The following is a 23,859-nucleotide window of genomic DNA, read 5'->3' as shown; positions in this document are numbered from 1 at the left end:
GCCATTTACCAGCAGCAATATAGTGGGGCAATATTTCTTTAAGGACAGCATTATTGCGATCAAAACAATCTACATTCCGGAACCAAATTTTCTACCAATCTTAAAGAAATATTTTCCTCTTTTTTGTTTCCCTGCAATGGAGACCACTTGTTCAAAATCTGTTTTTGATGCATTGAAGTTAGATCGATTTGATGGGACTAACTTCACACGTTGGAAGGACAAATTGTTTTTCCTACTTACTGAATTGGGAGTCGCATATTTATTGAGTCAAAGCCTGCCCGAAATCCCAGCACCATCTGATGAAGATACAGATGAAATCAAAGCATCACGTAAAAAATGAGAAGAAGATGAAGTTCGCTGCAGAGGATACATCCTGAATGCCTTATCAGACAGATTATATGATCTCTTCCGTTCAATCAAATCCCACATGAAATCTGGAGTGCCCTGGAGTAAAAATATACATCAGAAAAACAAGGTACTGATAGATTTCTAAGCATGAAGTTTTTTGAATTTCAAATGGTTGATAATAAGTCTGTCATGGATCAAGTCGATGAACTACTCGTCTTAGTCTCTAGACTCAAAGATTTGAAAATAGAAGTGTCTGAACAATTGCAAGTGGTTGCTGTAATTGCTAAATTGCCAACCACTTGGAATGGCTATAGAAAGAAATTGTTGCACACTTCTGAAGATTTTACTATAGACCAACTCATGAAGCATATTCGAATTGAAGAGGAAACTCGAATTCGTGAAAATAAATTTGCTTTAGATTCTAGTTCTAAGGTTAATAATGTTGAGTCTAGCATTAAGAAAGTTGGTTATTCTTGAAAGAAAAGAAAGTTTACTGAAACCTCAAGCGAAAATATTGCCAACCAAAAGAAGAACAAGACATGTTACTTTTGTGGAAAAAAAGGCCATTTCAAGAAAAAGTGCAGGTTCTACAAGAAACTGAAGGTGGAAGGAAATTCTGGAAAAGGGACTGCAAATCTTGTTGAACATCCAGCAAGTTCTCCTGATACTGTTGCTATGGTTGCTGATATAAAGATAAGCATGATAACAAAATGCAACATGGAAACAAATGAAAAATCTGCTGATCGGTGGTATGATTCTGGTGCAACTATTCATGTTTGCAATGAAAAAGGTTTGTTCAAAAACTATGAAATTGCAGAGAAAGAAGAAAGTCTTGATGGGAAATCATGATACTGCCATGGTACTTGGAAGATGAACTATCGAATTGCAATTCACCTCTGGAAAGAAAGTGATCTTGATGAATGTGCTACATGTTCAGGATGTGAGGAAGAATCTGATTTCTGCAAGTTTGTTGTGCAAGAAGGGCTTGAAGGCTGTGGGGCCCTTAGCTCCTAATCGTTATTACAATGCAATCTGATTAGGGTTAATTAATTACAGCGGAAAGCGAGTTTAAAATTTCTTTACAATGAGCCCAAAAATATCTCTTTTATAATTTGAATACTGAAAATAGTATTTAATCTCAAATCATAAAACACGCCCACACGTAATCAAAGCCAATCACATACAAACAACTCATATCCTCGGGACATGCCCCGGTATATAGATACATATATATATACATATATACTGGGAACAAAATATAAACCTCAACTCAAACCGTGACTCCCTCCAGAAGCACCCTCTCCGGTCTCCTGATATCCTGGAGTACCTGCCATTGTCCACACACAAAGACAACAACAGCCCCCCTTGGGGGTGAGCAAAGCTCCGTATGGAACAACCATCATATATACCACAAGTATCTAAATAATGATATATGGTATACAATGCATGTATGTCGTGGAGGTATCAGGTAATATGCCCATCCACTGAGCACATGTCAGAATCAAACGAATCGCTATCAAATCAATGCTCGAGCTGGCACACCGGCCTCAATAAGGGATACTCGTATGATAGCATCGACGAAGCGCCGTCGGGGCCACAAATGTCTATGCTTTAAGGGTCATATAATACCAAACATAGCATTGTGTTCACAAACCCCAGAATCCAATCAAATCATATTAGGGTATCCAAGGATCATAGCTCAACGTGCATGTCATGTATCGATGTATGCATCAAACAATGTGTGTTAACAAAACATTTATTTTATACATCGATATTCAAATCTCAATGTCATGTATGCCACATAAACTCAACAATTAAGGCATATAGACACATATTCTCATTCCAATCAGTCCAATCAATCCAACATATAACATATAATACAGATACATGTCGTATGTTACCCGGTCGCAACATACCTCAATTCTTCGTTCCAGTCGATGTAGCTTGAAGATATTGATATTACACTTTATCTACATCAATAACATACTCATTTCAATCAATAACATACTCCAAAATCATTAATATGAGTTTCAAATATCATTTGAAACTTCAAAAAAATTCATATCAAATCAAAATCATATCATAATTCAATTCCGACTTCGAATATGCTTTTCTTGTCGGTTATTCTACTACATATAAGAAATTCAACTTCAAATACATGCTATTCCAGCACTTTGATATTTAGAGCTGCTGGAACTAGAAGAAAATTACCTCAGTCAGAAGCCCTCGACGCGACGATCACAAATATATAATTTGTTTCGCGTTTAGACAGCGTTTCGAAGTCGATTCGGACGAAAGAAATCTAAATTCCCTCGTATTCTCTCGAACTCTCGGTAGGTGAAATGAAGGAAGAAAGAACAAAAATCTAATCTTTATCCTCACCGCCCACGCGCTCGGGCGGTAGAATTCTCGCGCCCGAGCGCGAGACATTCTGCCCCCGGCTTTCAAATGCACCGCGCTCGGGCGGTCAAAAACTACCGCTCGGGCGCGGCATGTCCTGTTCGATTATCACTTGCATCGCGCTCGGGCGGTTGCAACATATCGCTCGGGCGCGAAGTGTTCTGCCCGAATACTCAAAATTTCTACCTTGGCGCTCGGGCGGTCATTTTCTACCGCCCGGGCGCCACTCGTTCTGTACAATTATTTATGTTTGTACTAAATTGGCGTCCGACCTCTCTAGTTGAGCTCTTACAACGTCAATTCATATTCAATATTCATTTTCTCAATTTTTTATTGTCACGATATACATCAAATACATAATCACATGAAAATTTCATAAATTATCGATAATCGCATAAGATTTACGATAATATGATACACGGTCCTTACAAAGGCTGTAATAGAAGCAGAAAAACTTATACTTTCTAAGAATGGTGTGTTTGTAGGACAAGGATACTCATGTGATGGAATGTTCAAACTAAGTATTAATAAAGTTGATATTTCTGCATATATGCTTGAGTCTCCTTTTAATTTATGGCATGCTAGATTATCTCATGTTAATTTCAAGTCAATTAAATATATGTCAAAGCATGGTTTAATTTCTTGTCCAAATGAAAATTCTAAAAAATGTGAAATCTGCATACAAGCGAAAATGACTAGAAAACATTTCCTAAAAATGAGAGAACAACTGAGTTGCTTGAATTAGTACATACTGACATATGTGAATTAAATGGATATTTGACTAGAGGCGGAAAAAGATATTTCATAACTTTTATAGACGATCATTCCAGATTCACACATGTTTATCTATTGAGAACAAAAGTTCAAGCATTTGATGTGTTTAAAAGTTACAAAGTCATGGTTGAGAATCAATTAGAAAAGAAAATTAAGATCCTGCGAAGTAATCGAGGTGGTGAATATTTTCCAATTGAATTTACTGCCTTTTGTGAAGAAAATAGTTTAATCCATCAAACTAGTGCACCCTACACCCCTCAACAAAATGGTTTGGCGGAAAGAAAAAATAGAACATTGGTAGATATGATAAATGCCATGCTTATGCATGCTAATCTACCAACAAATCTATGGGGAGAAGCATTGTTAACAGCTTGTCATGTACACAATCGAATTCCATCAAAGAAGACTAAAACTTCTCCATATGAAGTATGGAAAAGAAGAAAGCCAAATCTTAATTATTTGAGGGTATGGGGTTGTCTAGCCTATTATAGAGTTCCATATCCTAAAAGGACCAAGTTGGGACCTAGAGCTCTCAAAAGTATTTTCGTGGGATATGCTGAAAATTCAAAAGCTTATAGATTGTTGGATTCAGACTCTAATTCTATTATAGAATCTAAGGATGTTGAATTTTTAGAAACTAGCTTTCTTAAAGATCCAAGAGTTAATACACAATCAAACAAAGAAATTCCTAATTATCTAAAACAAAGCACTACAATGGATTTTAATTCTTCTTCCAATAAAAAACGAAAATCTGCAGAACCTCCTAATGAACCAATGAGAAGTCAAAGAGCAAGAAGAGAGAAGAAATTGGGTCATGATTTTATTTCCTCACAAGCATTGACCTTTTTGGTTGAAGGAAACAGATGTGAATTGTTGAATAAAATACCTATTGTTTTACATTTAGAAGATGATCCAAAAACATATGATGAAGCAGTGGCTTCAAGAGACTCTAGTTTCTGGAAAGAAGCGATAAATGATGAAATGGATTCTCTTCCCGCAAATGGAACATGGGTGTTGGTTCATCTACCTCCTAACTCAAAACCCATTGATTGTAAATGGGTGTTTAGAAGGAAATATAACACTGATGGTTCTCTACAAACTTTTAAAGCGAGAATTATAGCTAAGAGATTTAGACAGAAGGAAGGTGTTGATTATTTTGACACATATGCTCTTGTAGCGAGAATCACTTCAGTAAGAGCATTATTTGCTTTAGCATCAATTTATAATCTGCATGTTCATCAAATGGACGTGAAAACGGCATTTTTAAATGGTGAACTTGATGAGGAAATCTACATGAAGCAACCAGAAGGTTTCATACTTCCTGGGAATGAAAATAAAGTCTGTAGATTGGTGAAATCCTTATATGGACTAAAGCAAGTGCCTAAACAGTGGCATGAAAAATTTGACAGTGTGATTTTATCACATGGATTTAGTCATAATGGGGCAGACAAATGTATTTATTCTAAGTTTACCAAAAATTCCAGTGTGATTATATGTCTCTACGTCGATGACATGTTAATTATAGGAACAAACATGCAAGGAGTAAATGAAACTAAGTCTTACTTATCTTCTCAGTTTAAAATGAAAGATTTAGGAGAAGTTGATACATTCTAGGAATCAAGGTGACCAAACATAGTGGGGGTTTTGCTTTGTGTCAGTCTCATTATATAGATAAAGTTCTGTCTAAGTTTAATCACTTAGGAATAAAAGAAGCTAATACCCCATTTGATGTTTCCAACAACTTGGTAGAAAATTCGGGCAGATCCATTAGCCAACTGGACTATGCTAGTGCCATAGGTAGTTTAATGTATGCTATGCATTGCACAAGACCCGATATTGCTTTTTCTGTTTGCAAACTTTCAAGATACACTCATAATCCTAGCACTGAACATTGGAGAGCAATTGGAAGAGTTCTCGGATATCTAAAGAAGACTAAGTCATTGGCTTTGTTCTATAATAAGTTTCCCTCTGTGCTAGAAGGTTATACAGATGCTAGTTGGATAACTAGTGTCAATGACAATAGATCAACGTCTGGTTGGATTTTCACTTTGGGTGGAGGAGCTATATCATGGGCTTCGAAGAAACAGACGTGCATTACTCATTCCACAATGGAATCTGAATTCATTGCTTTAGCATCAGCAGGCAAAGAAGCGGAATGGCTGAGAAATCTATTGCTAGATATAAAGTTGTGGCCACAACCAATGCCAGCGATTTCTTTGCACTGTGATTGTCAAGCAACTATGTCAAAAGCATTTAACAAGATTTATAATGGCAAGTCTAGACATATTGCTTTGAGACATGAATATATAAGACAACTAATTTCTGATGGCATTATAACATTTGTCTATGTTAGGTCTAGTAAGAACCTAGCTGACCCATTAACAAAAGGACTCTCGAGAGATATAATAAAAAACACTACAACTTCAATAGGTCTAAAACTATTCTGATTTGTCATTAATAATAGGAACCCTACCTTTCTAAAGGTTTAATTGGTAACAACAAATTATTAATGACATGTAGCAAGTACTAGGATCAATGTAGTACTTATGAAAGAAGAGGATGAATATAAATTATTCTTAGTGAAGGTTTGAGTTCGGTTATGAACAATAAATCTCAAACGAGATTTCAAAGGTCCTTCGCCTATGTGAACACAAGAAGTGGTGCCGCTTCTATCAAAAAAATTTTGAGAATAAACCTTTTGTAAGTATTCATGAACCCAGGAGTAGCACATGGCCATAATATGGTGCTAAAGCTCACGGTGAACATGTTAGAGAAATTAATATTTTGTGTGTATGACATTTCCAATCTTGTCATATAGAAATTGTGGTTTAAGTTAATTAAATTGCAATACATTTCGACAAGGTTTTGAAGTGTTTAACAAGTAGTAGGTTTAAGTCGAAAGACACCTCCTGTACTGCATAAAATTTTAGGTTTGATTGCTTATATCACTAACTAAGTGGGGATTACTGGAAATAGTTAGTGATAACTATTGAATGCAAGAGGAGAGTGAAGTTCTTGTAAGTAGAAATACATCAAATAATTTGTATTTGATTGTTGACTAGTGTGGAGGGAAATTCTCCACAATATATTTAATAGTCAAAGACAAAGATTAGCACTTGGGCACTAAAATAAGAATTAATTAGGAATTATTATTTTAATTACTCTGTAATTAAAATAATAAATTGTGCCTGTAATGGAATGAATCATTGCACCTTTTGAATGACTCGGTGGAAATTTTCCAATGAGGTTAGTTTCCATTCATAAACAATTCAAATGAAAGGTGCTTGTCTATTCAATATTCATAAAGGTGTCTATTTGAAAAGTCACACCATTTCGAAGGAGGTGATTCTACTTTATAAATACAACTTCATCTTCTTAATTGAAACACAACAAATATATCATTCATTTTCTCTAATCTGTCTTGGGAAAATATATAGATATTGCTGTCTATATATTTTATTCTTTGTTTTGAATTTTTCCTGGACGGAAATTGCCATTTACCAGCAGCAATACAGTGGGGCAATATTTCTTTAAGGACATCATTATTGCGATCAAAACAATCTACGTTCTGGAACCAAATTTTCTAACATTTACCACTTTTTCTGTGCAAGACGTGATAGCCTCAATATCGGATGTAGATGGCTGGTTAGACGCGTACAGTTTTCCGAAATAATCTTTGGAAATATTAGCCAAATCTTGTATGCTAGTACACCATTCTCCATTGGCACTCAATAAACCTTTTATGCAATTAGTTCTTTTCCTTTGAGACGTCGTGGCATGAAATAATTTGGATATCATCGACGCTTAATATAGTTGTTGTAGACAAAAAAAATGAAGAAAACATCTGGTTTGAATTTTTTGGCATTGTGGAGACTTGTGATATAACATATTAGGCTACATTCAGCATATGTTGAGAGTTGAGCATGAGAACTGAACAAAATACAAGGAAAAAAAAAGAGACGATTTTTATGTTTTCTCAAGTTGTATTTGTAAGGTGTCCAAATGACTTACTATTCAGGTTAGAAACTTATACAAGTCACTGAGAAGTAAATTTGGCATGGTCATGTGTCGCTATCCTGGAAAACCTCAAAACCAGTTAAATTATATATACATAAAACAAATTTTTAGTTCTTTATCGATGTCATTTACATATACTTTGGGAAATTGTATTTTGGGCCATATATGTTTTATCATTTGGTGAATTGAGTTATATATGTTATCAAATTTCAATATTAGTCGTGTATCTTCAATTTTTTATAATTTTAGTTATTTTTCATTGAGAGTGTTGATATGACATTATACACATCAGCATCATATCGAAAATCCAATAAAAAAGTTCCTCGATACCTGTAATCAACAAAAAATGCCAACATTTTCACAAGATTACTAACATGTATTATTCAATGATTTAGAAGCTCGAGTGACTCAACTAATGTACTTCTGGACCTGCCAATATCAATGGTAACATTCTGCAAGTAAATGGAACTCATTTTACTCCGTCCCTTTCAATGAATGGATGATGGATCTTTCAAAACTGGATCTTCACTTGAATATTTCAAAATCAAAGAACCCTGTTTCACTGCTATCTCATATTCCAAGTATTGTAACTTCATATCAACAGAAGGGTCTCCAAAAGTATCTTTAGCAATCCATAGCCCCGAACGGAACCAATTGAATTACGACGGCGTTTTCAGGCAAGAAACCATATTGGTTAAACCAGCTCCATGTATTCCCATCAGCACATCGCAGGAATTCACAACTTGTGCAATTCTTGATAGCTTAGTCGATATTTCTGGCTCCACTAAAGGACCTCGAAGCCTAGCTCCCTTGCTGCTCGAGAGACTTCATCATGGTTCATCAAGACTCGTGTTATTTTCCTCATTATGATCATGATAGGTGGCCTCAGCCCTGTCAAGTTATCTGCCTTACTTGTTGTGTATTTTCGAGTAGCCGTAGCCCGTGTTCTCTCCAAGGAATACGCTTCTCGTATTAGTCGTCTGAAGTTGCTCATTGAAAGAGCGGTTCGGGTCTAATTTGATTCGATGATGAGTACTTTGTGAAAGTTCAGGCCAGCAACCATTTTCTTGTAGCAATGCACTTCTTGTTTCTGTCTGTCAATAGACATGATCTCATGTCTAGTGAACTTTTCGAGTATTTAATGGTATTTCGACAGCCATCAAGACTGATAATCACTCGCAAGAAACATCACATCCTTTTGAAATCAAAAGAAGTTATGTACAATGGAAGTATCAAATCCCAAAATCGTGGAAAAGGTTTCCTGCATGTCCGCTTGTCGAGAAGAGTATGGCAGGAGATCTATGAATTTGAGTACACTTTGGAATGCTTTTGATATAATAATATTATTAGTGATAATATTAACATTAATAATATTATTATATTATTAAAATAAGTTTTGGTCCGGGACTTTTGGAGCAATCGCCTCAAATATTAACATTAATAATAACATTATTATTATATTATTAAAATCCTCCGACACTCAAGTTAGCAAACGGCTCAAATATGTACTCACAAAAGTTAGAGATTTTTGGAGCATATAATGAGATAATGTGAATGTCCCCATAAAATGGAGAGATAGCTCCTATTTATAGACTTTCATGATGGCCCATCATGGGCTTGAACCTCATGGGCTCTCTATTGAGCCTATTTTCCTTAATTAATGGCTCATATCAATCTTTATAACATTAATCAATTTTTAATTATGTCAAACTAATATTCATAAAAATAAGAAATTTTCTAGACCAATACCCATCGTAAGCCCCCACCCTCGAATACCTACACTCTACTGAAGGTGATCGAGAGTATCAATTTAACTGAAGAAAAAGCTTTCCCCCACGCCCCCAAATTAAATAAAATATTAATAAATTAACAGCAAATTCGTTTTTCTCTTCATTTTAATTCTTCCACTTGGTCAAAACCTACCTCCCTATATAAGGGTCCCACACGCCTCATCCCTCTCCAGAATTCCCCGCCGTCATGTCAGGTAACACCTTTTGCTTTGTTTTCTTCCTTTATGAGTCATCATTCTTGCTTTTTATATTATATACATATATTCACATGTTTTTCTTTTATTTTTTGAATGTGTGCTTCATGAAACAATCGTCTCTCTTCTTCCTTCTATTTGGTTTAATCTTGTAACTTTGTGAGCCACCCTAGAACTCTTTAACCACAATGCCTTCAGAACCTCGGACGTGATCAGGAACTCCTCATGCTGCGGGCGAGCTGGAGGAGGGCGTCCATGCTCCTCTTGGGCATCATGGGTCGTACGCGATCGTGTTTGCATTCTCAGTTATCAGGTGGCAAGTTTTCCACAGACGGCGCCAAACTGATGTTGCACGAAATTCGGGTGATCAAGTTATTATGAGAGAATATCAACTACTTCTGCGTCCACACCAGTAAATCTCGGGGTCGTCACCTACGTCACGATATGAGGTTAGAGGTGTCGGGAGATACCCGGCGAAAAATCCTCCAACACTCAAGTTAGCAAACGCTCAAATATGTACTCACAAAAGCTAGATACTTTTGGAGCATATAATGAGATAATGTGAATGTCCCCATAAAATAGAGATATAGCTCCTATTTATAGACTTCCATGATGGGCCATGAGCTTGAACCTCATGGGCTCTCTATTGAGACTATTTTCCTTAATTAATGGCTCATACCAATCTTTATAACCTTAATCAATTTTTAATTATGCCAAACTAATATTCATAAAAATAAGAAATTTTCTAGACTAATACCCATAACTTATAGCTATGAAATTTTTGATTTCTGTTATTTATTTTTTAACGCACATGCAACACAACGCGTACACATATATTAAAATTTAATATAAAATATTTGTCGGGATTTCTGTTTAACATCAACTGTAAAAAGTTATGCGTATTAGATATAATTGTAATACTTAGTGACAATACGCAGCAAAATAATATATCATATAAATAAATAACTTAAACAAAAATAACTCAGAGATAATTATGCACAAGTATAAATATTTGCGCGATGTTGGGGATCGATAACGAGTTTAGAGGGGGGGTGAATAAACTCTTTCTTTTGTTGGACAATTTTGCAAAGGGTCCTAGAATCCTGTTAGAGATTATAGCTAATCTTGTTCGAATGTAAATCCAGCAGATCACAATAATAAGTGCGGAAATGATCCGATGAAGTACGGTGAGAAACAATAAAACAGTAGGCAGTTGAACAGTGGTTGTTTCTGGAAGTTCGAAGATAAAGTCTTCTACGCCTCTCCTTCTTCTGTTTTCAGAAGGTATCACTAAAAGACTTTGGATATTACAGTACAACACTTACACACCCACTTCAGTAGGGCTTACCCTTACCCTACTGAAACTCTTAGTTACACAACTCATTAAAACGAATACAACAAAGTTATGGAAAAGACTCTTTCCCAGATTACAAACGTTTCTCAATAAGATATTGTAAAGTGTTTAGCTTGAATAGATTTCGAAAAAGCAGCACAATATGTTCTCAGAAGATCGGATATGGATAATAAAGCGTGTGCTGCTTTTCTGTATGTTGAGCTTGAAAAGAAGTAGTTGATGATAGCTCAAAACTCACAGTGGAATAATCGTTGCGTGGATAATAATAATAATGTTGTTTTCTATAAAGGATTGACCTCTATATATATAGAAAACTTTGAGTCCAACGTCTATAATCAAAAACAGGTTCTGAGGCTCTTGAGTAAAATCAGCTTTAATACCTAAAAAAGGTCATGCAGAAAGCTTCAGAGAAATCAGTCTTGTTAAATACCAAAACTAGTAAGGAGCTTTAAATATCTTTGTACAGCATTAATGGTGAAATTAATACTAGTACTAGGTAAAGTAGCGGTAACATATAAGAATGTAACGATTCAAACAAAAGACGTTAAGTTAACTTCTGCTTAAACTAAGTTCTGCTTTTAAAACTATGTTCTGTTTCAGGTTTTCTAAGCCGTTTAAGTACTCGAAGAGTACTGGTTTTGTTAATGCGATACGAGAGCTTCTGCTTTTATACTGTCTTCTGATTATAGCTATCACGACCTACTGGTTTTTACTCTAGTCACCACAATTAAATTAAGTCTAAGACGCGATATTTTAGAGCAAAATAATCACTAGAAAAACAACCTGAGTTTACAAAAACAACAACTTGTGTGAAAATTTATCTTCCTTAAAATGTTAAGGAATCAAATTGCATCATAAAACAAATAATCAGATTAAAAACGTATCCAACGAACGCAAATATCATGCCGAAAACTGGAGCAACAAAAACACTGTCAGGCCCCGGGACGGGGTTGGTTGACACCGGCGTTGTTCTCAAATTTACATTCGAAAACAACAAGCCTCAGAAGTACGAAATTCAGAAACCAGTCTTTTATTCATAATACTGAATATTCAATGTCTGATACAACTCAATTAATAATGTTTTACAGCGGAAATGTAAAACCAGAATTACAATATCTAAACAGATGCAGCGGAATTTAAAATATAAATCAGAACTGAGAACAACAATCTTCATCACCAGCCCCAAAATTGAATCTGCTCTTCTTCTTCTAACTTTTCTTTCTCGTTCTTATCTGAGATGGGTTTGGTGGGTGAGTGATATGATTGTCACTCAGTAAGCAGGGGCGGAAATAACTCTCAGTTTTCGAAATCATTTTCAACAGAAACAGTAATACAATAATATACAGAAACTTATCTTTTCAGAATAGAAACTAGAATTCAGAAATCACAGGTTTCAGAACAGAAATCAGAATTAGTAAGCACTGAGCACGTTAGTGAATTTCATGGCTAAACTGATATCAGTCCCCTATATGTTCTCTCCTCTAAGGGGTGAGGCCAGAATCAGAATCAGGATCAGAATTCAGAAATGTTCAAAATATATATTCCTACCATTAGTTCACTAGGGAGTTTCAGTGCTTCAAAATCATATAACAGAAATACACATACAGAAACTGTACTTTAAAACAGAATTATCAAACTGATTTCAAGATATTTATATATAAGCCCACTTACAATAATTTGCTAAAAGTGTTTCGGTTGAAGTCTGAAATCTGCTTCTTCTTGCTACTGGTTTCTGCTGCTCGAAAATCAGCACTCTCTTAGCTCGAAAATTTCAGTGATAATCTCAAGATTTGTGTAACCCATTTAAGAGGTTTGAGAGTGTTATATATAGGCAAAATTCTGACTGTTAGCCTCCCAATTAATGGCCATAATCTGTCATTAACAATCTTTATTCCGTTTTAAATGCTTCAGTTACAAGTCATGGCTGAATTAGTAACTGTTTGCTGGAATTTTCGTGCTGCTGCTGCTGGATTCTAATCTGCTGAAAAAAAAACCAGCTTCTGAAATATTAGCTTCTGCTTGAATTTTTAGCTTCTGCTGAAATTTGCTAGCTGCTGCTGCTGCTTGAATTTCAGGTTCTCACATCCCTCCCTTCTTATGAGAAGTTTCGTCCTCGAAACTTGGCTATTCATGATCTTCAAAGAGATAAGGGTATTGTTCTCGCATCTTTTCTTCCAACTCCTATGTAGCTTCTCTTTCGGTGTGATTGGACCATTGTACTTTGACATATGGAATAGTTCGTCGCCTCAGTACTTGGTCTTTATTATCCACAATTCGAATCGGAATTTCTTCATATTTCAGCTCTTTATTTAGATTGCCCTCAACCAACAGTGGTCCAGCTTCATGAATATGACTAGGATCGGAAATATATCTCCTCAGCTGCGAAACGTGGAATACATTGTGAATTCTTGACATGTCGGGTGGAAGTGCTAATCTATAAGCAAGTGTTCCCACTTTCTCAAGAATTTCAAATGGTCCGACGTATCTGGGATTCAGTTTTCCATCCTTATTGAATCGGATTACACCCTTCATGGGTGACACTTTTACATATGCCTTTTCTCCAACTTCAAATTCCACGGGTCGCCTTTTCTGATCAGCCCAGCTTTTCTGTCGATCTTGTGCAGCTCTTGATCAAAGCGACTTTATCCACTGTTTCTTGGATCATTTCGGGTCCAACAATGGCTTTTTCCCCTACCTCATCCCAATACAGTGGTGATCGACATTTTCGTCCATACAGAGCTTCGTATGGTGCCATTCCAATACTATTGTGGTAACTATTATTGTATGCGAATTTGATTAAGGGCAGATGTTCGCTCCAATTACCACTGAAGTCTAGAGCACAAGCTCTCAGCATATCCTCAAGAGTTTGAATTGTTCTCTCTGTTTGACCATCGGTCTGAGGATGATAGGCCGAGTAACCTTTGTCCCCATAGCTTGTTGAAAGCTCTTCCAAAATCGAGACATAAACCTAGGATCTCTGTCGGATAGTATGCTAGCTGGTATTCCATGTAATCGCACGATCTCATTCATGTACAAGGTGGCTAGCTTGTCCAAATTATAATTCATGCGGACAGGTAAGAAATGCGCAGATTTTGTGAATCTATCTATGATTACCCATACTCCGTCATGACCTTGTCTCGTCTTTGGTAAACCCACTATGAAATCCATAGAAATATGCTCCCATTTCCATTCTGGAATTTCTAGAGGTTGCAGAAGTCCTCCAGGTCTTTGGACTTGCTGGCACACGTGACACTTGGAAACAAACATTGCCACGTCTTTCTTCATTCCACTCCACCAAAACTTTTTCTTCAAATCTTTGTACATCTTGGTACTGCCAGGATGGACTGAAAATTTCGACTTATGTGGCTCAGACATTACTTCTTGTCGAAGGTTATCGATGTCTGGTATGCACAATCGTCCTTTCATCCATAAGATTCCTTTGTGGTCCATAACGAAGTTTGGTGATTTTCCTTCTTTAACTTGCTCTTTCAGTTTCACCAAAGCGGAATCTCTATCTTGCCTTATCTTGATAGTCTCTCGAAGGCATGGTTGTACTGAAAGTGATGTCAGGATCATCTTACTCATATTCTTTCGACTTAAAGCATCTGCTACCTTGTTGTCTTTGCCTGGGTGGTAGCTTATCATCAAGTCGTAATCCTTCATGAGTTCAATCAATCGCCTCTGCCTCATGTTTAACTCTTTCCGAGTGAACAAATACTTGAGGCTTTGATGATCGGTGAGTATTTCACATCCAGCACCATATAAACAATGTTTCCAAATCTTGAGTGCAAATACCTCTGCTGCTAGCTCGAGGTCATGTGTTGGGTAATTCTGTTCATACGTCTTCAACTGTCTCGATGCGTATGCAATCACCCTTCTCTCTTGCATGAGTACACATCCTAAACCTCCTTTAGATGCATCACTGTAGATGGTGAAGTCTTTGCCTTCAGTTGGCAATACTAACACCGGAGTTGAGATAGGCTTCTTCTTCAAAGTCTCGAAGCTTTGCTCACAATCTTCACTCCATTGAAATTTAGAGTTCTTCTGTGTGAGTTTGGTGAGAGGTATTGCTATTGAAGAGAATCCTTCAACAAATTTTCTATAATAGCCTGCTAGTCTCAAGAAACTTCTAATTTCTGTCACTGACTTTGGTCTCGGCCAATCTGAGATTGCTTCTACTTTTTTAGGGTCCACAGCTACTCCTGCTGCTGATACGATGTGACCCAAGAATGTGACGCTTTCTAGCCAAAATTCGCATTTCTTGAACTTGGCGTATAGCTATTTTTCTCTCAGCGTCTGGAGGGTGAGACGAAGATGTTCCTTGTGGTCTTCTTCACTTGACGAATATATTAGAATATCGTCGATGAATACCACAACAAACTTGTCAAGAAATGGCTTGAACACTCTGTTCATGAGATCCATGAATACTGCCGGAGCATTTGTTAACCCGAACGGCATCACTGTGAACTCATAGTGTCCATAACTTGTTCTGAAGGCTGTCTTCGGAATATCGTCTGATTTGACCTTGAGTTGGTGATACCCTGACCTTAAGTCGAGCTTGGAAAAGACCGTAGCTCCCTTGAGTTGGTCAAACAAGTCATCTATCCTTGGAAGCGGATACTTATTTTTTATTGTGATCTTATTCAGTTCTATGTAATCGATACACAATCTCATGCTTCCGTCCTTCTTCTATACGAACAGGACAGGAGCTCCCCACGGAGATGCGTTTGGTCGAATTTGCTTCTTATCCAACAATTCTTGAAGTTGTTCTTTGAGTTCTTTCAACTCTGCTGGAGCCATACGGTATGGTGCTTTTGAGATTGGTGTAGCCCTAGGAATCAAGTTCGGGGATTGTGCCAGGGAGTTCTTCGGGAAAGACGTCCGGAAATTCCTGAATAACTGGAATATCCTCTATCTTTAGAGTAACCTTTTTATTTACCTCGATGATCGATCATTGCTAGTTAGACTTTCTAGGTCTGAGAAGTAGAAAGGAAGGATTTTTGTTCCTTATCTTTACCACGAAGTACGATTTCTTCTTGGATTGGGGTTTGGCATTCTTACTCCGACAATCGACCATTACATGATTCTTGTCCAACCAATCAATTCCCAAAGTACACTGTATAAGATCGGCACTGAATATATGCGTATCCATACTTATTTTATTCTATCTTAAAATTAACACGATTACTAACTCAAATCTTGAAACCAATATAGAAACTTAGAATATAACTCCTTATCAGCCGATTGCTTCAAGCCCCAATAATTATAACTTAGTTAAAATTTCTTTCAACCTTGAACGGAAGAAACTAAATCTTCAGACAATTCTTCTTTTACTAAATCTTTCCTTAATCAAGACTATGAGTCTAGCATGTTTTAACAAGTTTTATTGGAGGTCCTTTACTTAGCATCCCAAATTTAATGTACATATCATTAATTATTGACACAATTTTTTTTCTACATCTGAATTTCAAAGCTTATATAATCTTTATCTCATATTTTCATAAATAATATATTATCCGTGAGTCAAACAATTCATCTTAAGTCAGAAGCTTATCTTCGATAGGTAAATTCCCAAAAATGTAAGTCAACTTATATCAGATAGGTAAATTCTCAATATGATTCAACTTATCTTGGTACATTTCCAAAGAATGTTACACTTCTTTCTTTTCGTATGATAATACCAATCTAGTCTACTTTATCATCTCTCCATTATCACTGTTCTTTTTGCACTACATCTATAGGTACTTCTTCTTCTCTAAGCTCTTAATGTAGCTACTATGATCAGTCATAATCTTCATCTAAAACGGGAGAGTGAATGTTCAGAATTGATCTCAAGAGTACAGGTTGAGTTATAGACAATTACTGGAATGAACAAAATCAGTACTGTCTATGCATTCAATGAAAGAAAATAGCTCAAAATTTTTCGGTCTCAGAATTCCGTGAAAAATTTACTAAAAATCCTTCACATCAAGAACATGAATGGTACCAAGTTTGGTGTAAAAATGCTAAGCTGTTTGGAAATGAAAATTCCTCAAAGTTGGAAAATTTTACGGAAATGATGATATCACTATCTTAAAGAAGGATTTTGGGGTTCTTTGGCGGTCCTAGAACGATTGAATTTTTCTAGGTTAGGTTCTCCTCGTCGAGAGCTTTCCAACGCCTACTTTTAATAGTAAAAATTCCTCTTGGATCAAAAGTTATGGCCGTTTGAAGTTTGCGCGAAAAACACCTCAACTTCCATGCCATTTGCAAGGTCTACTGCATGCGCCTACTGGAATTCGCGGTCTACTGCAATTCTGATGCTACTGCAATCAGTCTGCTGCTTTTCCAGTACTGTTAGAACCAATCTGCTGCATTCCGAGTCTACTGATCCAGTCTTCTGCATTCAGATCTGCTGGTTTCCGTCTACTGGTTCTGATTTCGGGCTACTAGTTTTGGGTATACTGGTTTCCATCTATTGGTTCTGATTTCGGGCTACTGGTTTTGGGTCTACTGGTTTCCATCTACTGATTCTGGTTTCGGGCTACTGGTTTCCTTTACTGATTTTTCCCAACTGTACGTAGTTAGTCTATATTTTCAGTAGTTTATTACAGTAGTAAATTTTCAGAAGTCTATTACAGTAGCTTCTTTTAGTAACTTTCAGGAATTAATTTTAGAACTCTATCAGAACTTATTATTTCTAGTTCCTCCTCCCCAGATTATGAAACCTGGTTTGCTCTGATACCACTTCAATGTCACGCCCCGGGACGGGGGTTGGTTGACACCGGCGTTGCTCTCAAATTTACATTCGAAAACAACAAGCCTCAGAAGTACGAAATTCAGAAACCAGTCTTTTATTCATAATACTGAATATTCAATGTCTGATACAACTCAATTAATAATGTTTTACAGCGGGAATGTAAAACCAGAATTACAATATCTAAACAGATGCAGCGGAATTTAAAATATAAATCAGAACTGAGAACAACAATCTTCATCACCAGCCCCAAAATTGAATCTGCTCTTCTTCTTCTAACTTTTCTTTCTCGTTCTTATCTGATATGGGTTTGGTGGGTGAGTGATATGATTGTCACTCAGTAAGCAGGGGCGGAAATAACTCCCAGTTTTCGAAATCATTTTCAACAGAAACAGTAATACAATAATATACAGAAACTCATCTTTTCAGAACAAAAACTAAAATTCAGAAATCACAGGTTTCATAACAGAAATCAGAATTAGTAAGCACTGAGCACGTTAGTGAATTTCATGGCTAAACTGATATCAGTCCCCTATATGTTCTCTCCTCTAAGGGGTGAGGCCAGAATCAGAATCAGAATCAGAATTCAGAAATGTTCAGAATATATATTTCTACCATTAGTTCACTAGGGAGTTTCAGTGCTTCAAAATCATATATCAAAAATACACATACAGAAATTGTACTTTAAAACAGAATTATCAAACTGATTTCAAGATATTTACATATAAGCCCACTTACAGTAATTTTCTAAAAGTGTTTCGGTTGAAGTCTGAAATCTGCTTCTTCTTGCTACTGGTTTCTGCTGCTCGAAAATCAGCACTCTCTTAGCTCGAAAATTCCAGTGATAATCTCAAGATTTGTGTAACCCATTTTAGAGGTTTGAGAGTGTTATATATAGGCAAAATTCTGACTGTTAGCCTCCCAATTAATGGCCATAATCTGCCATTAACAATCTTTATTCCGTTTTAAATGCTTCAGTTATAAGTCATGGCTGAATTAGTAACTGTCTGCTGGAATTTTCGTGCTGCTGCTGCTGGATTCTAATCTGCTAGAAAAATATCAGCTTCTGAAATATTAGCTTCTGCTGGAATTTTTAACTTCTGCTGAAATTTGCTAGCTGCTGCTACTGCTGGAATTTCAGGTTCTCACCAACACAATCTTCAATCAACATTTTTACAAGTGTTGTCTTCAAATGTCTCGAACAATCACGACAGCACATTGTAGCTACGATGATCTTTATTCGGCGATGCTATGAGACTTAATCATTCTCTCTAATTATATTTATCTCTATATCTCATCATGCAAAGGTCTTGTTTTCTGCCACAAACTTCTCCTCTTTATATAGACTCATTTTTTCATCAATCTATAAAATATAGAAACAATAATTTTAATGAAAGTAAATTATTTTAAACAATAATATCATCTAGAAAGAGAAAAATCTTAATTAATTATTTTTCCTTTCAGTATCAGTGTTAAAAATAAAAGTAATTGTACGTACACCCAACTTCCTATATATCACGAATATTAACAAAATCAAGCTAAGAGCATCGAGTAAAACTACACCTAAAAAAATCTTTAAATATTTAAATGCTTGGTATTGTCGGTCGATTAATATGGGTCTGGGATAAGGCCAAGTAGTGGAGGAATATTTAAAGGAAAAAATCTGTGTGAGACGGTCTCACATGTCGTAGTTTGTGAGACAGATCTTTTATTTGGATCATCCATGAAAAATTATTATTTTTTATGCTAAGAGTATTACTTTTTATTGTGAATATCGATAGGACTGACACGTCTCACAGATAAAGATTCGTGAGACCGTCTCACAAGAAACCTACTCATGTTTAAATTGTCAAATCATAACATCAACCATCTTATTTTAAAATAAAATTGCAAATATAGTTGACTTCCGAGATTCGTTATATATATATTTATTATTTATTTATTTAACCAATTTAAGTTCATAATTTGGTTTGTTTAACCAAGCTACGAGGATCAATTTAAAACTAAAGTTGCTAAAGTTATTTTGACAGAATGCCAAAAATCTTTCATATATTCAAAAACTTGCCGTTGTCTGGTGAGAGATTTAAATGATAAATATGCAATTATGGTCGACTTCCAAGATTAATTTAATACAATAAATTTTTTCTTATTACTAACATACATACGTATAATATAAAACGATGATGAGCTCTAACAAGATTTTTTTTTATAAATTAATCTGGTTACATGCACATTATCTCAAGCTCAAGCCTCTCAAATGCGATTGTACAATGAGCTCATATTTATTCTTGTTTTAGTTAACACAAATTGTTATATGAATTAATTGTAACTAATTATAAATTATTCAAAACTTTTATTTTTAATCAATGTGAGATGAGACACTTCAATAATCCATTTTTTCTGAAGTACGGCGTTCTAGTCGCGGCTTGACCCATTGATCCAAAAGTCGGAAATCTATAGATGATTCCAACAGGTTTAAAAGGTGGACGTTCCCGTGGATGTAACACTTTGTCCCGCAGGTCCAAGAGGTGGCTCAGACACACGTCGCCATTTGCGTTCGCGTAACACTTATTTATTTCTAGAAGTGATCGTCTTTGATACTCACATCTCAAGTCTAGGTTTTTGCAAGCATGATTGTTATTTGTTCAATGAGCATCTATAACAACTGCTTAATATTCGTCCACCCTTTAAAAAAAAATAGTTAACCCATGTTATTATAGATATATTATAACCACTTATAAATAAAGTGTGATGACTCAATACACATTAACATAACATTTGCGATAAAAATATGTAATTATAAAACGAAACAGAACGTATCACATACAAACAAATTCAATGACTTAAAAGCTGGAGTGCCTCAACTAATGTACTTTCGAACCTGCCAATGTCAATGGTAACATTCTGATTTTGCAAGTAAATGGAACTCAGTTCATCCCATCCCTTTCTAATAATGGATGATGGATCTTTCAAAACTGGATCTTCGCTTGAATATTTCGAACTCAAGGAACTCTCGTTCTCTCCTATCTCATATTCCAAGTACTTTAACTTCATATAAACGGAAGGGTTTCCAAAAGTAGCATCAGCAAGCCATCGTAATGACCCGAAGGGAACCACTTGAATTACGACGGCATTTTCTGGCAAGAAAATCATGTTGGCTAAACCAGCTCCATGTATTCCCATCAGCACGTCGCAAGAATTCACAAGACGTGCAAATCTTGATAAATTCTTCCATCTTTCTGGTTCTGCTAAAACGATATCGAAGCCGACTTCACTTGCTGCTCGAGAGACTTCACCATGGTTCATCAAGATTCGTGTTCCTTTCCTCTTTATGATCATGATACGTGGCCTCGACCTTGTCAAGTTATCTCCCTCACTTGTTATGTTACGAGTAGACATAGCCTGTATTCTCTCCAAGGAATATGTTTCTCTAATTAGTCGTCTGAAGTTGCTCATTGAGAGACCAGATCGAGTGATTATGAAGTGTTTTTCAAAGTTCAGGCCAGCAACCAATTTTCTATAGCAGTGTACTTGTTTCTGTATGTCAATGTCTATAATCTCATGTCTAGTGAACTTTTCGAGTAATTCATGGTATTTCGACAGCCACGAAGACTGGTAATCACTCGCCAGAAACAGCACATCCCTCTTGAAATCAAATGAAGTTGTATACAAAGGAAGTATCAAATCCGCAAAAGCATGGTAAGGGTTATCTGAATATCCACCAGTTGAGAAGAGTACGGCAGGAGATTCATGATTTTCGGTACACTTGGGAATGTTAACGTTGATTCCTACAATTTTTACATTCCATTTCTTGACACCCTCAATTCCCCTTCTCGGGTAAGGCTGTATACTCCATGAAATAGTCGAATTTCCGGCGATTTTTTGGGTAGATGTTGCAAGGAATATGGTGGAGGAATTGCCTTCAATCCTTATATCTCCTTCCATCTCACAATAATCCGCATCTGCATCTGCCTTTAAGATTCTGCATATCGGCTCCGGCGGTGTTTTTGTTTCAACTTCTGGAAATTCTATACGAATCACACTATTTATAACATACAAGTCTTTGGTGATTAAAGTGGATCACAAATATATTAGTATACTACCGCAGGTGTAATGCATGTATTCACCTGTTGGCTCGGAAGTTTCAATCGTAGCATTCGTTGGCAATGGCAAGTTGACACCAAGATTACCAACTGCGGAAAAGTAGCAAGTTAATTTGTATCCAAACAAGCATCGATCCAATATCCACTTGCGACGAAACGAAAGGTATAAAGCTATACACTTACCAGGCGTGGAGGGAAGCAAATGAAGCCTGAAAGTTGAGCAAATGCCAATTGTGAACATGAATAATATTGCACAACTCAGGTGTCTGATTCGTTTGCAATTGTAGTACAGAGTGAGACCTTTTGCAATGACTTGATCATTCATCGTTCGATAAGCGCAAGTCCTAGTCTTTATTCGAGTGTGGTTACGATGTAACTCAAATTCTACGTCAAGAAGACGACGAAGAAGCCACACAATAGCATTTCTTTGCACTATTCAAATCTTGAATAGTGGGAAATGCATAAAATATATACGACGTAGAGTTTAATAATCTGTGGGAATGTGTGCTATGCTTCGGTGTGTGGCACGTTTTAATGTGATATTTAATTATCAGTTATGCTAATTTTTTTGTTGCAACACGGTCTCGGAGGTGCAACCGTGCCCTGAACAATTTTTTGTTCTCGGTGACCGCCGTGATTCAGTGAGTATCGTCACTGCCCGCCGCCGCCGGCCAGTCATCGCCTGTCGCGGTCGAATAACTCCCACGGTTCAAAAGCTATGGTTTTCTTGTTGTGACGTCGAGTTTCTTTAGTCTTTGTGTAGTGATTATCTTACCATTTTCTAGTTATGTGAATATATGATGGGATTTGAGTATTCCAAATGAATTTTTGGGTAAAAATTTTTTGATTTCAAAGTATGAAATCTCGGAAAGTGTTAATATAAAATGAATTATTTATTTATTTATTTATTGAATTTTTCTTTAAAAATTTGGAGGAATCGGAAAATGGTCGTATGTATAATTAATTTATAGTTAGAGATATATTTGAGTTGGACAGCTGACAATCAGTAATAATTTATTGTAAGTCAGATTCTTTAATTATAATTAACGTGTTACGTACTTAAACGGGTTTGTAGATGTTGACTCGAGGAGCACGCGAATACTGCTTATATATAATAAATATTTATGTAAATGAAAATATAATTAAATATTTTTGCTTTTATTTTATTTCATTTTTTATAGGTAATTAAATATTTTTGCTTTTATTTTATTTCATTTTTTATAGGTAGTTTAATTTTTTTAAGAGTAGGTTGTGAGACAGTTTTATGAATTTATATTCGTGAGACGGACCGATCTGATCTATGTATAGAGTGAAAAGTAATATATTTTGTATAAAAATTAATAATTTTCAATTATTGAGTCGGAATAACCGTATCACAAGAATGTATTTCTGGATAAAGATTATGTCAAACTGAATGGGTCTAGTCTTTTGTTGACTCAAACCCCTCTTAAAAAAAATAAGTTGGGTTTTTAATGTTTTATGAGTTGAAAATAAGAGTTGAAATTATTGAATGTTGAAAATAAGAGTTGTTTTTAGTGTGTGATGATGTATGTAATGATGTATTTATTTTTTGATTATTTCCAAGAAATTTTATAAACAGGTCTCTCAATTTGTGAATAAAAACATAATTGAGCGGAAAAAATTTTATAAAGTGTGTAGTTTAATATATTTTGTGAGTTTGAGATTTTTACTTTTTACCGTAAATTTTTACTTTTAACACGTTATCAGCACGATACTCGAAGGTTCGGTTCTCCATATTTTTCCAAGCTCCAAAACATAAAAAAATGTAACAATATTCAAAAGTAAGAATATTTATTTTACTGTTTAATTATTTTTACTGTGTATATATTTAATATATAATATCATTTTATTATATAAAATGAGTTTATGACACCTCATTATAATAATATGATGTGATTATATTATTACATTGTTTATATATTTTTATTGTGTTACAATTTATTTATTGTATATGTATATATATATATATGAATAATATCATTTTATTATATAAAAAGAGTTTATGACACCTCATTATAATAATGTGATGTGATTATTTCACTGTTTATATATTTTTATTGTTCTATATATTAATTATATATATATTGTATAATGTCACAGTATTATATAAAAGGAGTCTCTG

The 23,859-nt window shown here is 35.5% G+C and overlaps 1 protein-coding gene across 1 annotated transcript; it reads right to left on the bottom strand.

The window, feature by feature from the left end:
* Positions 1–20,402: 20,402 nt before the first annotated feature.
* LOC142548188 (alpha-1,3-arabinosyltransferase XAT3-like) lies at positions 20,403–22,425 on the bottom strand. Its single transcript, XM_075656510.1, has 3 exons — positions 21,900–22,425; positions 21,741–21,806; positions 20,403–21,641 (listed from the first exon to the last, which is right to left on the bottom strand). Exons 1-3 carry the CDS (start codon positions 22,039–22,041, stop codon positions 20,449–20,451), a joined length of 1,401 nt encoding a protein of 466 aa, XP_075512625.1. The 5' UTR covers positions 22,042–22,425; the 3' UTR covers positions 20,403–20,448.
* Between the last annotated feature and the right edge of the window lie 1,434 nt (positions 22,426–23,859).

Source organism: Primulina tabacum, chromosome 6 (genome assembly GCF_025594145.1).
Source record: "Primulina tabacum isolate GXHZ01 chromosome 6, ASM2559414v2, whole genome shotgun sequence".
In the NCBI taxonomy this organism is placed as follows: Eukaryota; Viridiplantae; Streptophyta; class Magnoliopsida; order Lamiales; family Gesneriaceae; genus Primulina; species Primulina tabacum.
The sequence above is the reverse complement of the archived record's forward strand: the minus strand, read 5'-3'. Positions and strand labels throughout refer to the sequence as shown.